At 41.3% G+C, this 17,168-nt stretch overlaps 1 protein-coding gene across 1 annotated transcript in view; it reads right to left on the bottom strand.

Moving 5' to 3' along the window:
• Window positions 1-2,797: 2,797 nt before the first annotated feature.
• FAM13A (family with sequence similarity 13 member A) overlaps window positions 2,798-17,168 on the bottom strand; it is a 319,784-nt gene continuing 305,413 nt past the window's right edge. The window contains 3 exon segments of the mRNA XM_038582151.1: window positions 2,798-7,497; window positions 10,656-10,757; window positions 11,334-11,530. Of these exon segments, the coding sequence (XP_038438079.1) occupies window positions 7,371-7,497; window positions 10,656-10,757; window positions 11,334-11,530 (426 nt within the window). The 3' untranslated portion in view covers window positions 2,798-7,370.

The following is a 17,168-nucleotide window of genomic DNA, read 5'->3' as shown; positions in this document are numbered from 1 at the left end:
ACAATAAGTGCCAACTAGGTGCTGGCTCATGGTGCCAGCAGGACCAGTCTACCATGGCCAAAGGCTTCATGTTGTTAAAAGCGGGTCTCTTGACCTTTCGTGCCTGGGCATTCTCAGGAGCTCAAATGTTTGTGCAGCAGGATCAAGGACTCTCAAGTTCAAATCGCTGGCAGATTGTTTGGAGTTTCTGAATTTCTGAGGTAATGGGAGGCAGGGCTTCACTCAATGAGACAGTAAAATCATTTGAACCCAAAGCCTGCCAGACTGCTGAGCAGTGGCACCTCCAGTTGGCCCCTGTGGGGCTGATGAGAGAGTGGGGTACCCCAAGCTCGATGACATTTACTACTCTGGCTAAGAGTATGCCCCATTCGGAGCAGCTCTCCTCCCTAGGGTATGCTTCCGTTTTAGTTGTTTAAAAATACACCCTGAGACAGAAATTTCAGGACACCAAGTTAGCTAGAATCAGTTCAAAGGTTATTCTGTGCCTTCACAGAACTCAGGCATTCCCACACTGGTCTCAACTGCCGTCTCAGACAGTAAATTCCTTTTATGTCTCAGCAGGTCTGGACCTCCCAAAATGTTCTGGGGAGTAGAAATAGAGAAGTATGCGTTGCTCTCTGAGGGAAGGAATTTAGCAAGCGTAGATCTTTCTGAGAAAGCTGCACAGAGGTTTTGATGCAACTTGCTTGAGAATATTAAGTCACATTTATTTTCCCTTTCAGAGAATGGGTCACTGTTCCCAGAAAATCTTACTTACCCCGTTAGCACGAATCATGCTTAAAGTCCTGGAGGTGTACTCTGTTTATGACTTAGTACAAATGAGGAATTAGAAGGTGAGGAGGGTGGGATGCCTGAGTGGCCCAGTGGTTGAGCCTTTGGCTCAGGGCGTGATCCCAGGGTCCTGGGATCCAGTCCTGCATCAGGCCCCCCACAGGGAGTCTGCTTCTCCTTCTGCTGTATCTTTGCCTCTCTCTCTGTCTCTCATTAATAAATAAATAAAATCTTTTTTAAAAAAGGTGAGGAGGGTGATGTGGGGGAAATATTTTTGCAGTGATTCAAAATGTCTTTTTGAACTTCAGTGTAGAAAGAATCTTTGTCTCAATAACCTGCCACTATTCTTTAGTAAAGATTTATTGTGTGCTTACTTTATATGTTCATCCAAGTAAATTTCCATACTAATCCCATAAACTACTATGGTTATTCCCATTTTTCAGATAAAAAAAATCGGAAAGCTAAGCTGTTTGTGGTCTGGGCCTTAGGCATCAAGCAGTATTTGGCCTCTGCTGCTATTGTTAAATGTGCCAGGCTGTTAACCTACGATTTTTAGAGTTGCTCATTTCCACATATGCCCAGGATGCAGTGTGCAACCTCAACTCAAAGTGGGGTCTCTGGGCCAGCGGCGCAGCAGCACCTGGAAGCCCGGCAGAAATGCAGAGTGTCGGTGCACCCTCCGCCCCCTGCCCCAGGGCTGCTGTACCACAAGACCCCAGACCTTCACAGGCATGTCCACGTTTGAGAAGCGCTGCTCTCTGCTACCACAGAACGGTACGTCCTGCACACCCTCCTTCCCTTCCCTCCCCCCATCTAATTTTGTCTAGTAATTTTAAGTTCTTTAAAAGTAACAATTACAGAAAAATTATAATGTCTCAAAATATCTCTCCAAGAGGTCCTCAAAGCTGTATAACTGGAACTAGAACAAGGATTTCCAAGCATCTTTGAATTGCTTTTGAGAAATTAAAGAAAAATTCAAACACTTAAAAGACTATGAGTTTCAAAATTCATAGAAACATACACTTTATACACAACGGGCCCACTTGAGACCCGGGGGTCCGAGGGCGCTCAGAGCCTGCGGTCCTGTTGTGTTTTGCACTGGGCCACATTCCCTGAGCAGATGCTGCACAACACGGAGCCACCCTGTGGTAGAAGCCCTGTTGATGGAGAGGAGAAGTGAGAACCAAGCTGTCAGCAACCCGGTTCCTGCCAAACCTCATTTGTCTGCCTGCCAGCCAGGATTCTGAAAATGCACTTGGGAATTTTGACTTTTGGCTTTTACTGAACATGAAATTCTACTGTGTATATATATACATAGCCTTGATAAGCTGACCCAGCTTAGGAATAGCGATGACATATTTTGTCTTACACGATTCAGAATCCATTTCTAGAAGCAGTGATAATGAGGCCATTGAAAGAACTGAAAGGGACCGCCTCTCTTCCCTGCACAGCCCTGTAGGTCCCCATTCTTAAATTCCATTCAGGTAGTCCCAATACTGCAAACTGTTACAGGAAAGGAGTGGGAACACTTGCTCTGGGGTTGGGGGGCGGGGAGGGCCTTGGAGGACCACTGTGCTTTGCCAACAGGCTGCAGAGCCAGCTGGACTTTCAGCTAGCATCACTTTCTGGTCCTTAATAGGGGCAACATCAAAATATGATTCAGGAAAATGTAGGATCACTAAATGCTGCCTGCAACTTCTGCGTAAATTTTTTTTTTAGTTTGGAGCTAGTGTTTCCAAAGTTAAATTATTCAAGGTGAGTTTCAGTTTCAGCAGAATGGCATTAAATTGCACCATCCTTAGCAGAGAGCACAAGCCCATTTTTCTACCTAGAACCATGGGCATGCCTAATTTGTAATGAGTTTGCTTCACCTTCCCGTGACCTCTCTGGAGCCAGAGTAACAAAAACTTAATCCTCATGAGGCTGCTGGGGAGCTCAGGGAACAGCAGTTATTTCTTACCTAAGGCAAACCCCACTGGCAGCTCAGTCATACGTTCCTTTCCTGACTGTCAAAAATTTCAGAACATTCACAGTTAAAAATATTTTATTTCAGTTTATACAAAATACAGTCATGTACAAAAATGTACATAACATTTTTTCATTCAGTTTACATTTTAAAAAAGGACAGCTGTAATTTCAAATACTTTCTGCTTACATGTCATGTAAACATTGTTCTGGGCCCATATTATTAACTAAAATTGTATCTACTCTTGGAGATTTTCAGGACAGTATGGATAGATGCTTTCAGATTGAGAATCAGATCTGCCCAACCAATTTCTCGAGCCACGCACATGACCACAAGAGCAGGGCGGGTTCCAGGCAGAAGGAGTCTCTAGAGACAGAACTGCAATTTCACAGCCATATGAACTTGTGGATGTACATATTTCATTTTATATACACGTTTGTGTAAATCTGTAACTAATCTCAGCCTGTGTACATACTTCTATTATGAAGGATCATAGAAGAGTGCAAATGCCCGCAGGGGCACAATCGCTACTCTGCCATTGACCAGCGCGGTGGCACCATGCAGTGCCTGCCTTACAGATCACCCTTGTGTGGAGCAGGCCGTGTTGACCATGTAGAGTGTCAGCATGCAGAATTTGAATAAACATGTGGAAATAGATTTAGCTAGTCTTATGACAAAATGCACTCTGTAGTACATTTTGAGGGTACTGAAGAGTATGTTTTGTGGGTCAAGTGGAGAAAAACTAAAAGTGAGGAATAAAAGGAAAGAAAGCACATTGTGATGTCTGCCACACATATGTACTTCAGAAGAGACACTGCTTCACACTTCCAGGCGGCTTTGTCCCTCCCTATTGATGCAACCGAGTGGATACTGAAAAAGAACATAAAGGAGGTGTTGGTCTTGCTACAGAAACCACCTCTCTCCATCTAGGGGTGAAAAAATCCTCTAGGACGCAGTGTGTCAGGGAGATCCTTCTTGAATGCAAAATGGAATTTTAGACTACAGCCAACTTTTCATAAGGCAGATGATGGTTTATGACATTCAACTATAAATAGACCTTCAAAAGTTTCTTAACACTTATTGTTAAGAAAAGTGACATCTCCATTATCAGATTAAGAGTCTCTTTTAAAAGGTTAATCAACAAACTGAAATCTGATTTTCCTTGTAAATATGATCAGTTCTGTATATTGGGCCCAATTCTGTTTGCTGAGAAGTAGGAAGTTCTATTAAGAACCAGCATAATCGGTTACCACGGCAGCCCCTTTTATAAACCTAAATATTCATCTTATTAGGAATTCCAAGCTCAACCACATTCACAAATGCTCAGCCTCAGGGGCTCTAGGACTGCAGGCCTCAGAACATCTCCGTGCAATATTCATGATATAAGCACAGCCTTGCGACATTGGTCCCAGGCTAGAAACGCCACACCTGGGAGCAGGGACACTCTGCAACAGCCTCCTCCGCCACCACGCAAGCATTGCATCAGAATGAGACAAAGCCAAAATTACACCGATGTTACAAATAGAGACGTGGCTGATCCCTGCCTAGGCAATAAAGAATAAGCTTTTGACTTCAAACTGGCAACTAGATGGAAGAAATCTAATTTTTAGCTCTCAGTGCATTATAGCTAGCATTAAAAAAAAATCAGTTCTCCAGTTTGAAATTTGGTTTGGTCTTCCGTGGAAATTTCCCCTGAATTCAGGCAGATAGATCACTGAGGTTGTGTGAGCTTTCTTCTAACAGTAAAAGATAAGCCAGCCATCTGAAAGTAAGCAGGCCCTTCTCCTAAACCTTGCACATACATGTCTGAAAAGTGAAATTCAAACTAAATGATTCAGAGACGAAACGCAGTAATGATACCATACCGACCGAACATAAACATCTATTTCAATGTTTACTCCAGACTGAACACAAAAAAGCAAATGCTTGTGAAAATTGCAGGCCTCTGCCATTTCTAATTCTTACAATCATAAAATCAAGTTTATTCATGCTTCACCTTTACTTATCATTGTTATTAAATAACCCCTGACATTTATTTTGTTGGCATGTGCCAATAAACACACATTCCCAAGAGAGCAAAGGAAAAACCCCAGTCCCGAGTATTCTGTGTGAAGCCAATTAAGACACTGCCTCTAGGGCCTTGAGACCCTGGGCTGCAGAAATGGTTGCTGTGGAAACAAATTTGCCTCAGCATTTCTGGCAGAACCAGAACCTACTGCCATGTCTTCAAATAGGATCTGGTGTAAACAGAGTTTTTCCGCCCTTTATCTGGGCGCCGTTCTATAAAGTTAATATCGATTAGAAATTACAAAGGAGAACACGACATTCCATACACAATTTATTTGACTGTAACTTGGTGTTTTCGTTTATTCAATCATACAAATTTGAATGGGGAGTCCTGGATAAATCTTTTCCTTAATTTACCTTTGGCAGAAACTACAGATTTCAAACATTTAGTAACTCCTCATTTATATAGCATGTTTCTTTTAAAATTCTGTAGCATATTAGTATTTTCAAAACAATACTCTTAAACAGATGTGCTTTAAAGGTTAACTGGTAATGACTTGATTTATATTATAGCTTATTTACGAGAATAATTACTCAAAAAAGGACAGACTAGACATGTATTTCTTTTAAAAAATACAATTTTTGGTCATGTGAATGATTCATGTTCAGATTTCAAAAATAGAAAATGTCCTAAAGTGCTTAATTTTATTTATAATATAACTCCTTGAAATTATAGTGATCTGCAATGTAAACAGTAGAGCAAAGAATACCAAACTACATATTCATGTACAGTTAAATTTGTAGGGTTATGTACCGTCTTTCAATGTGTGGATTAACACAGGGCACTTCCAACACACAGCTCATGCTTCTATAGGATTATTTTTAAGAGCAAACTTAAAGGTATTCTTTTCCCCCTCCTCCCAACTTAGAACAGTTTTCCACTGTTTCCAGTGGAAAACTGGACAGCTTCCACCTCACTTCAGCAATGGAAAACACCTCCGTAAGTCAGTCCCATCCGACCAGTTTCTCAAGAACTCATTTTGAAGCTGACAACTGGTCAGTAGAGTTTTATGTTCTCTTTATTTTTTTCTTCTTAACAAACAAACCAAAACGGTATCCTTTAAGATGGCAACTCTCAAAACCTACAGGAGGGCAGCCTGACTTCCTGTTCATCCTGCGGCGTTATCTTCAAAACGGCAGAGGCTGCTCAGATGCCTCCTCCTGGCAGCCAGCAGCTGCTGTGCACACACCGGAGCCCACCTCGTCGAGCGCAAACCCGGGCCTTGGACGGAAGGCAGAAGCAGAATTCACTTTCCTCCGTGCAGACACAGAAGGTTCAAAAGTAACAACAAATCACAAGGCGACATCAGCACAGTGAAGAGATGAATGATCTGGTGTTTTAAATTCCCTGGACTTCCCAAAATGTCTGATATAGACAGCTTTTGTGACATAGTCTTTGAAAAAATTATAATCATTAAGTGACCACACACCGTTATTTTTCTTCTTATACATGATCTTGAAAATAGTGTGATTTAGATTCTGCCTTGGGCTGAGTTCTCAGGGCTACATGTTACCCCTCAGTGAGGGGATTTTAGTGCAGGTTTACTTTAGAAAAAAACCTTTAAACTCTGGTAAATACTCGGAAGGCTTAGAACACAGGCGCTTTCTTTCTCTCTCTCATGATCCTCAACACTTAAGCTAAGAATTAAGCAAGATCCTTTAATGCGTGGCTAGAGCCAAAATGTAATCAAGCCCCAACCAGGATGCCATAGCATGCTGGCTTTGCTTAGTGTTCGATGTGAAAATCTGAGACCAATTAAGTGCAATCCACGTTCGGGAAAGAATCTTCCAGGCTCTTCACCCTGTTGCCTGATTTCGAAATCAGCAATAACCTAGCTATATTCCCTCTGTCCTCCGCAGATGATCCAGTCCTAGTCCGGAATCAAAATTCTGCGTCAGCTGAGGGCGTGTTAAAGAAACACACCAGCAAACAGATGACTGTGCCACTGAGCGGGGCGGACGCGGCTCCCGTCTACCTGAGAACCAAGGGGGGGTCCATTCACGCGACAGGGGAGGGACAGCTCTATGGAGAGGTCATGGGAATGGCCCCGCGGCAGCAAATAGGGCTCCAACGCACGTTCCTGCTTTCCTGGGTGCGAAGAGAACGTGGACCTGCATAGCAAGCTCGCTGTCCAGAGTGAAGTCCTGAGCTGGTTGGTTGGTTGGTTGGTTTCTACATCACAGTTAGGCATGTTTCTCAGTTACCCAGGGAAGAACAGTGTGTATTCTCTGCAGATGAGCGGGTGTCCATGTAGTGATCCACCACCACTAGCGCTAGGAAGGCTTCCCTGGCAGGGGCCACGTGCGCCTGCAGGGTCTTGTCTTTTCCTCACCAAATTCTTAAATGGAGGCAAGTTGCCCTCTTCCATCTAGGCAGTTTCTGCGGGAGGCAATGGAAACCGGAGCTGACCCCCAAAGGCCCGGAGGTGGACGGGCCACATGCTTTGCAGGTCCAGTACCAGTGCTGCCTTCCAGTTTTTGCAGAGCCGCTATTAACTAGGGGAGGTGGGTGACAAGCTCGGCCCACACCTTCAGCCCCCTTTGCTCGGGCTGGGGGCTGGCCTCCTCACATGGACTTGGAATCAGTGTCTCTCTTGCTGATGAGCACCTCCAAGAGCCTTAGTTTCGCCTTTATGTGCTTATATTCATTGTATTCTTCAGCCATGGGAGCCCGGTCTTCCTTCTGGATATTTCTAATGGAAACAAAGGGAAGGAGGGGTGAGGGTCATCTAGGGGATACTGCTCATCAGGTGAATTATCATGGTGTAGAAACTTTGCAGTTTATCAACCTGTAGAATCAGTGTTCCCAAGTGTCGCTTGGTATCAAGACTGGAGCTGGGTTTGGACAAACAGAAAGATAGCTTCCCCCAGAAGGTACCATGCAATTGAATTTTTAGAGTTAATCTGGCATCCTGTAGAATGGTACGAAGGACTACAAAATGCAGAGATTTTCTCGCTCTGCTACTGGTATGTATGAATGCATATTAAGAGCCTCCATAGACTGAAATCCTTTATTTATACTTCCTTTTCACTTGTATCTATTTCATCTAATGAACCATTAAGTTTCTAATTAGCAACTGGCATACCCATAATTTACAGGTTGAAGAAAACAGATAGTTAATATCCTAATTATAAACTTAGTCTTGGAATTCAGCGATTGGATCACATAATACTAATAAGCCTTTACAGTTTACTAATTTTATATGCATTCTTTTTATATGTGCAAGTATTCATTGAGAGCTTATTACAGATCAAGCAGTGTGCTAAGTACTCCGTCTCCATGGTCTAATACGACCCTCATGAGAATGTGATGAAATGGTGCTACTGCCTACATTCTCAACCAGTGTGAGGTACAGTCCTGCTTCTCATTTCACTTTGAAATGCACATGTCAAACATTCAAAAACAGGCTCCTTTTCTTCTTACTAAAGAGAACATATAGGAAAGGGAATAGCATGGGGCTTATTTAATTTTATTCAATGAACTAAAAAATAAACTGATTTTATTCATGCCCTGAGCCTTGTTCAAGTAAAGGGCTCTACATGGCTTCTTAGCAGAGGGCAGTAAAAGGAACAGCAATCTAACAGTTGCCTTCACCTTGCTCTTTGAGGAACTTTGCTCTCCTCAGGTATGAAATAATGGAACCAGATTTAATGATGTCTGAAGTCAGAGATAGATTTATTTACTTATGATTTATTTATTAATGAGAGACACAGACTGAGAGAGAGAGAGGCAGAGACACAGGCAGAGGGAGGAGCAGGCTCCCTGCAGGGAGCCCGATGTGAGACTCGATCCCAGATCCCAGAATCATAACCTGAGCCGAAGCCAGGGGCCAACTGCTGAGCCACCCAGGCGTCCCTGAAGTCGGAGTTTTAAACTTGTATGATGGGGCACCTGGCTGGCTCATTTGGAAGAACATGTGACTCTTGATCTCAAGGTTGTGAGTTTGAGCCCCATGTTTGGTGCAGAAATTACTTTTTTTTTTTTCTTCAGAGATTACTTAAATAGATAAAAACTTAAAAAAAAAAAAACCTCATGATGATTATAAATTTCCATCAGCTATACTTCCTTAAAACTTGTGAAGTTTATATCATTTTATATATTTCCTCATGTACAGGATATCTGTGCACAAAGTGACTATAATTATACGGAAAAAAGATAAACAGACAAACCAAAAATATGTTTAGAAGAATAATGGAACAAACATTAATCCTGGTTTGTCCTTGGTTATTATTATTTTGCATATTATTCCTTTTGTCTGCCTATCGGTATTTTCTCAATAGCCTACAATGTATGGAGAAAGAAAAGCAAATATGTAGGTCTATCTAAAAATTCATAATCTTTTTTTAAAAGATTTTATTTATTTATGTATTTATATATTTATTTAATTTATTTATTTTTAAAGATTTATTTATTTATGATAGACATAGAGAGAGAGAGGCAGAGACACAAGAGGAGGGAGAAGCAGGCCCATGCTGGGAGCCTGACGTGGGACTTGATCCCGGGACTCCAGGATCGCGCCCTGGGCCAAAGGCAGACGCTAAACCACTGAGCCACCCAGGGATCCCCTAAAGATTTTATTTATTTATTCATAGAGATGTAGAGAGAGAGAGAGGCAGAGACACAGGCAGAGGGAGAAGCAGGCTCCATGCAGGGAGCCCGACGTGGGACTCCATTCTGGGCCTCCAGGATCACCCTCTGGGCTGCAGGCAGCGCTAAACCGCTGCACCACTGGGGCTGCCCAGAATTCATAAATCTTAAGAAAGTCACCATAAGACAGATCCAAATCAGGGATGCTAAAAAATAAATTTATGTAAAAATAAAACTGGAATACAACACATTTTAAATGCCAGTTTAATATTTATGGCACTTTTATTTCCCAGTACTTTTGAGAAGTAGGAAAGGGGACCTTTTAAAGAGAAACTATATTTATACTGCTAAATAATTTGGATTACATAAAATCATTTTAAAGTGTCAAAACTTAACTCTATGTAAAAGATGCAAATCTCTTCCCTGTCCTGCCTTGGTCTTGCACTGCGACCTGGTAAGAGCTATGTGCAGTCACCTGCAAACAGGGGATGCTCTTCCTTAGCATGATGTTCTACAAAGTTGATTAAGACAGGTCTTGAAACTCACTTGAGAAAGGCACCCTGTCAATCTCGTGGACTTACTGCTTCTTGTGTATTTTTCATTCAAACCTGACAAACGATCATTTCTGCTTTTAAAGTATGCTGAAAACACCAAGATTTAAAGTTTCCGTTTCCTGGGCAGCCTGGGTGGATCAGCAGGTTTAGCACTACTTTTCCCAGGGCATGAACCTGGAGACCCGGGATCGAGTCCCACGTCAGGCTCCCGGCATGGAGCCTGCTTCTCCCTCTGCCTGTGTCGATGCCGCTCTCTCTCTCTCTCATTAATAAATAAATCAATAAATAAATCAATAAATCAATCTTTAAAAAAAATAGTTTCCCTTTCCTTATTTCTCCTTCTAGTCTATTAAGACCAAAAAAAAAAAAAAAAAAAAGAAACCAAGACCCAAACCAAAAAACAGTGCTGTCAACTGGAAACTTAGCCTCAAGCTGCTCATTTTAATTAGAGTTTGATGGGACAAGTTAGTTTTATAACCTTTTAGCTGAATTCACATCAATCTTCGAGACTATCCCAGGAGCATTTCTTGTTGAAGGACTCCACAAACTTCCCCACCTCACAGTGAACCTCCCGGGGACTGGGTTACAGGGAGGATGCAGAGGGCTTCCCCCGTTGGCCGCACTGCACAGATCTGACAGGTAGAAAAGAGGGGTGTGTGTGTGTGGGGGGGGGGGGAGGAGGGGTCGGGGGAAAGAGGACATGCGCTACCTTCCATTTTGTCTGAAAAAATTGTCTTCAAAGTCACGAAGTTTCTTTCGAATCCTTTTCTTTTCTTCTCTCATTTCCTGAAGGTGTTCCAAGAGTTCTGGTCTAAGAAGGGCAGAAAAATTTCAAGAAAATTGGGTTAAATCTGCATGGTTATAAATACAATGAATGTGCAACTCGACAGGGGCTGTGGACACAGGGAGGAGCATGGACACGCAGGAACCGTTGAGGGAGCCGAGCGCCAGCAGAAGTGGATGTTTGCCTTTCTCTGAATGCCAAGGTGCTGATGGCAGGCACAGCTCCGGGGGCTCCCGCAAACCCCTGTTACTCAGGAGTCCTTAGGGCTTGTGGACTCCCGGGCCACTTGATCATATTTGCCTTGAAGGAAAGACGACATCCGGCACATGTTAAATGAACTGCAGAGTGCACAACCGCACAGCAGTGCCGCTGCAGGGATCTGACTCTTCAGGCAGATCTCCCAGGTTCCCTCCAATAACATGGACTGGAGAACACCAAGCACTGAGGCAGGGGTTAAAAATAATTCACTGTTCTATCTACACAGCGGTCCCTCAGGTAAGTCACTTGTGTTCTGTCAGACAACTTATTTAAACACAAAGGCTAAAATATTTAAGAACAGCATTTTCACCAAAACCTTTCAGCCCCACCGCTGAAGAGACATACATTGAAGCAGCATGGAGATTCGAAAGCCCGGTGTCCTGGCTGCATTTTGACGGTATTTTATCGTCCATCGGGGAAATAAATCCATCAGCATCATCTTCAAATTGGTCCAGGAAGCACCGTGCGCTGAAATCAGTCTTCAGAGTGACCGTGAAGTCTGGCTTTGTGTTGCTATCGTCTTCCGAACCCTCGTCTTCTTCCTGGACACGCACAGCAACCCCGATAAAAACCCGGTTACTTTTCCTGGCCCTCTTGCATCATAGGTATCACATAATGGTCACTTAATTATCCAGACACCATATGGCTTCTACTGTATCTACATTTAGCAACACATATGTACATTATCCATATATAGCTGAATATACAGGAACACAAATACTAAACACAGCCACTCAGTAGGGGAAACAACTATAAAAAAATTAGTGTACAACACAATTAACAGTTGTCAAGGCTGAGGGTATGAAGGAGCCACCATTATAATTCATACCTTAAATCAACTGAAACAAAAGAATAAAAAATTTGCCAGCTCTGTGATAATACATCACAAAATCCACCACCAGCCATCAGTGCCTTAGAGATTTCATTAGTTGTGTACCTTGGAAAACATTTTTTATTAAGCTTTTAACAGCTTCAGAAATTGAACAATACAGCCTTTTATTTAAGAGTTGAGATTATAAAATATTTTGTGGTTGCTTGATACACAGAATTTTAAGAAAGTTTTGAGAAGATCAAGATGTTTATGTTCCCATGATTGGAAATGTAACTCTTTAAGTTTTTTTTCAAGGAACTTCCAAGGGCCACTGCTGTATTTTTTAGCCTCCAAGATTCTAAGAAGAGTCTGATATTCTCTGTCTTGGCAATGCAATTAGAAAAACAATTAAATCAGATTAGAGTTTCTTAGTGCTAATTTAAGTCTAAGGATGAAATGGTATCAGTCTGAATGGAAGATTTTAAAAGAAGTAATGTACTGCCAAAATGTACAGTCAGACTGGACGAGAATATCCTAATATCTGAAAAATTTATTTATTTTTATTTTTTTATTTTTTTAAAAAATTTTTATTTATGATAGTCACACAGAGAGAGAGAGAGAGAGAGAGAGAGAGAGAGAGGCAGAGACACAGGCAGAGGGAGAAGCAGGCTCCATGCACCGGGAGCCCGACGTGGGATTCGAATCCCGGGTCTCCAGGATCGCGCCCTGGGCCAAAGGCAGGCGCCAAACCGCTGCGCCACCCAGGGATCCCTCTGAAAAATTTAAAACGTGGTTAGGAGCACAGCTACACAAACAACAGCAAGTAGAATGTCCACTGTTCCTGTTAAACCAAGTGGCTCCAGTGCCAATGCAGCAAATTAATCTCAGGAGGCAGGACTAGTTACCCCTGCTGGTCAAAGTACAGGTATGCAAACCGCCTATAGTGGATTTTCTTACCAGAGAGTTTGGTATATTTATAATGGTGCCTCTGAGGAGAAATAATGTGAATTAACAAATGAACAAGCAGGAAAAAAAAACAAAAAAAGGACTATTTCAAAACTATGATGAAAGCATTGCTCTGAAGGCACCAAGAGAAAATTGGTAAAAACTAGGCGGCTTTTTCAGATGGTCTCTGCTGTGACTTCAGAACTTCCATCTCTTTGCTTAGAGTAAATGCCTCATTATTCATTTTTAAAAACTGAAATTTTTAAAGACATTTTTAAATTTAGAAAGTAAAAGTGACTTTTAAGTTAGTAATTTAAAAGTTTCTCTTTTGGGCACCTGGGTGGCTTAGCAGTTGAGCATCTGCCTTTGGCTCAGGGAATGATCCTGGAGCCTCGGGATGGAGTCTCGCATTGGGCTCCCCGCAGGGAGTCTGCTTCTTCCTCTGCCTATGTCTCTACCTCTTTTTCTGTGTCTCTCATGAATAAATAAGTAAAATCTTAAAAAAAAAAAAAGTTTCTTTTTTTTTATACAAGTAACAATTCCCACTTATGTAGTTTTTAGAAGGATTACTTGAGATAAGGTATGTAACTGACAAGGTACACCTGCCACAGAGGCAGTACAGATGAATCTTCTACACCCACCCCCACTACCCACCCCCCACTGAAGACCAGGTGGAACCACTTGATGGTAAACTCCATGGAGGCAGGGATTTGGGCCTGTCTGTTCACTGCTGTTCCTAGAGCTTAACCAATGCTTGCACATAGTAGGTGCTTAATTAATGTCTGTCAAACAATCTAGTGGTCCAGTTTTAAAAGAAAAATACAAATTACTAGAAGAGAGTATTACAGCCTAAGACAGATAAGAAATAAAGTCAGGTGTCTAGGCCTAATCAATTATATCCCAAGGTCTTAAGAGAACTTAAAAATGGGGGGATGTGTCTTCCCCACAGTGAGAACTCAATGTATTTAAAGATGAAGCTAAATAAAACTATTCTTAGTAAGCTTAAAAATCATAGAAAAAAATGACAAATTATATCTTTAAATTTAAGACCATCAAGTTGTTGTGGATATTGGGTAGATTCTAGAAGGAATGAATACATAGATAATATGAACAATTGAAAAAGAGTCCATGATCTACAGTGACTAGCAATGTCTCCCTTAAAACAAATTATGAAAACCAACCATTTTTCCTTTTTTGATAGGATTGGCAATAATATTTGGATTTCAATAATGAATGAAGTGAACTGATCTATGAAAGGAAAGCTGATGGGGTGCCTGGTGGCTTAGTCAGTGGAGCATGTGACTCTTGGCCTCTGAGCTGTGAGTTTAAGCCCCACATTTGAAAGTAGAGATTACTGGGATCCCTGGGTGGCGCAGCGGTTTGGCGCCTGCCTTTGGCCCAGGGCGCGATCCTGGAGACCCGGGATCAAATCCCACATCGGGCTCCCGGTGCATGGAGCCTGCTTCTCCCTCTGCCTGTGTCTCTGCCTCTCTCTCTCTCTGTCTGTGACTTAAATAAATAAATAATAAATAAAATATTAAAAAAAAAAAAAATGAAAGTAGAGATTACTTAAAAATAATTTTTTTTTCTTTTAAAGAAAGCTGATCGTGAAAATTTGTTCAGAGTGATGATGAAATGTTGATGTGAATCTGGAGGGAAGTCTATAGCAGGTCTTTACCTGACCCAGCCTTACTCAATACTTATCTAATTACTTGAATAAAGACACAAAAGGCATATTCACAAAATGCATAGATAATGCAAAGTAGGTAGGGCTATTTGGTATGTTGGAATACAAAATCTAGATTTAATCAATCTCATAATGCTGGAAAAGTAGTGTGACAAGTAACTAATTGGAAAAATTCAAGTTCCTTCAATTTAGGTTAGAAAAAAAAAGCTGGACATAGATGACAAACAATTCATGGAAAAGGATAGCTAGGGATTGCATAAATCAGCAGTGAGATGGGGCCACCCCATCTGAGTGGTGAGTGGTTCTCACCTGGGGGTGACTTTGACTCTGGTGGACCTTTGGTAAGGTCTGGAGACATTTTTGGTTACCACAACTGAGAAGGGGGTGGTTGTAGTGCACTACTGGCATCTTGTGGATGAAGGCCAGCCCCCAACAACAAGCTATACGGCCCAAAATGTCTACAGTGTGGAAGCTGAACGCATGCTGCCCTAGAAAGAGTACAATGAACTCACAATACATAGAGAGTCATGTAAGTATAGACTTGTAGAACAAAGGGCACTGGCCATGCGGTTAAGCTCAGGACTAGTCCTTGGTCCGCCGTCTTGCTGGTTAAATCCTATCTCAAATCATGTTGAGTTCTAGGTATCAGTGTATCTGAGGCTATAGAGAAACTAGTGTGTACGGAGCAGAACCACGAGGTTGCTGAAAGGTCTGGGACCCATATCACATGAGGAATAGTAAGAAGAACTTGGGAGAAAAAACTTCCACAGGGCAGGTGACTGTAAAGGTATGAAGGGCTTTCAAAGAAGCAGTTATACAATTATGCTCAATCCATGTTGTTCCAGAAGGTGACACTTAAGCCCATTTAGTAGAAAGCAATATATCAATAACTATGAATATTTTAATTTTAAGTTAATTTCATACTTATCAAACTTATATATTCTGAAATTGCATGTTATATAATTATTGTCCTTTAGCATTTTAATAATGATGATAACACTAATAACATAAGTTTTTAGTTACTATTGATGTCTTAGCTCATGAGATGAGTGACCTCACTTTTCCATTGCTATAAACTTTTCAAGCTTGAGCACAGAATCACTTCTTTGGGATAGTCTCTCTATTCTGTCAGAGAAGTTTTCAAGGAAACTCTATACTGGATAGAACTGACTAGACTATCTCTAGGATTTGGGGGCTGGAAGATGTAGGGGTTCAGAACCTGAGCTGGCTCTATTTCATATACAGCTAGTTTCCTGCTATAAGCACTTAAAACCAGAGGTGGTTTTTAAGGACACTACTTTGATACAATCTTCTGATCTGCACTGACATCAAATTCTAAATTGTATCAGAATTGCCAAGAATTAGTACAGTCCAAACACATGCTAATAAGCCTGGCCAGTTGGAACAAAATGAACTAAAAGACAACACTATTTACAAAGGCAATGTAAGCATTGCAAAATGTAAGCATTGAAATTCTGACCACTACATGGGCCAGGAGAAGAGCGATGGCCAAAATATACTTGTGAAAAAAATAAACTAAGCCAAATAAGATTTGGAAGAATTTTCTCTTTTAAAATGTCTATCATTAATAGGTCTTCCATTAGTTTAATGAAGCAATTATTTGTTAAGTGTTATATTTTGGATGTGTTAAAGAACACACTTTTATGTAGTAACAGTTCTATGGCAGGCTTCTAAGAGAAATGCTAATTTTCAATACACACAATTGCCCAAATTTCTTCAATTATGGTGATTTTATTTTTGTGTGAGATTACCAGCCGGACAAAATTTGTCTTCTTTCATCAACATCAAGTCTTATTGTAAGAAAATAGCTCCAATTTTAAAAATGTAGCATATTTGCCTAAATGTTATGTTTAGAGCATTTTCATTTACAAGTTCTATGTAATGTAATATGAATGGTGAGCATAATCATTGGTGAGCATAAATCATTTTAATACTTTAAAATTAGGTATATGAAATATTTAAGGCCCCTAAGAACTAAGGAAAGGAAAAGAATAACTAAGAAGACTGTGTAGCTTTTGGCACCATACCTCAGTCATAATAGTGAGGACCAGGCAGGACAATGGAGCAGTTCTCAACTGATGTCCTTTGAGGGAAGGAGGCCCTCATATTCTGTGGTACCATTCCTAACTACAGTAAACAAATGACCACCCCAGGCTTAGACCTTTCACAGAAATAAGACAAGTGAAACTCCAATTGCTAAAAAACAATCACTGGTTAAAAAAAAAAGTGAATCTGACTTTTCATTTCTAGGGCCCTGTAGAAGGCAGTCCAGCTCATTCAGGTGCCTAGAGACAAGACCATGAAAGAGGATGATCATGGTCCAGGCCAGGTAGGTCTCGACAGAGACACACAAACCTGAGGGCATGGAGTATACTTCCCATTCTAGGAAAAGTGGCTGCTGAGGACCAGGACTGCCTGTATAAAATCCATAATTACTACTGGGGTAAAAACCAGAGTGTAGATTGCAGTGACTGTGGCGATGGTACTCTCTTCTCAGATCAAGAGCAGATTATTAACTTAGTTCTGAGAACTAAACATGCCAGGGGAAAGTCAAAAGGAAGGAGGAGTGGGTGAAACTGCACCAGCAAATCTGGCAAAGACAAGGAAGATACCAGTCTACGAAATGATAGTTTTTTGTTGTGTGCTATCTAGACTGCCTTTGTTAATTTTGGGTTTTCTAGAAACTCAGTAAATAAGATTTTTGTGAAAGTTACCC

The sequence above is a fragment of the Canis lupus genome, chromosome 32 (genome assembly GCF_011100685.1).
Source record: "Canis lupus familiaris isolate Mischka breed German Shepherd chromosome 32, alternate assembly UU_Cfam_GSD_1.0, whole genome shotgun sequence".
Lineage (NCBI taxonomy): Eukaryota > Metazoa > Chordata > Mammalia > Carnivora > Canidae > Canis > Canis lupus.
This window is presented reverse-complemented; position numbering and strand designations above follow the sequence as displayed.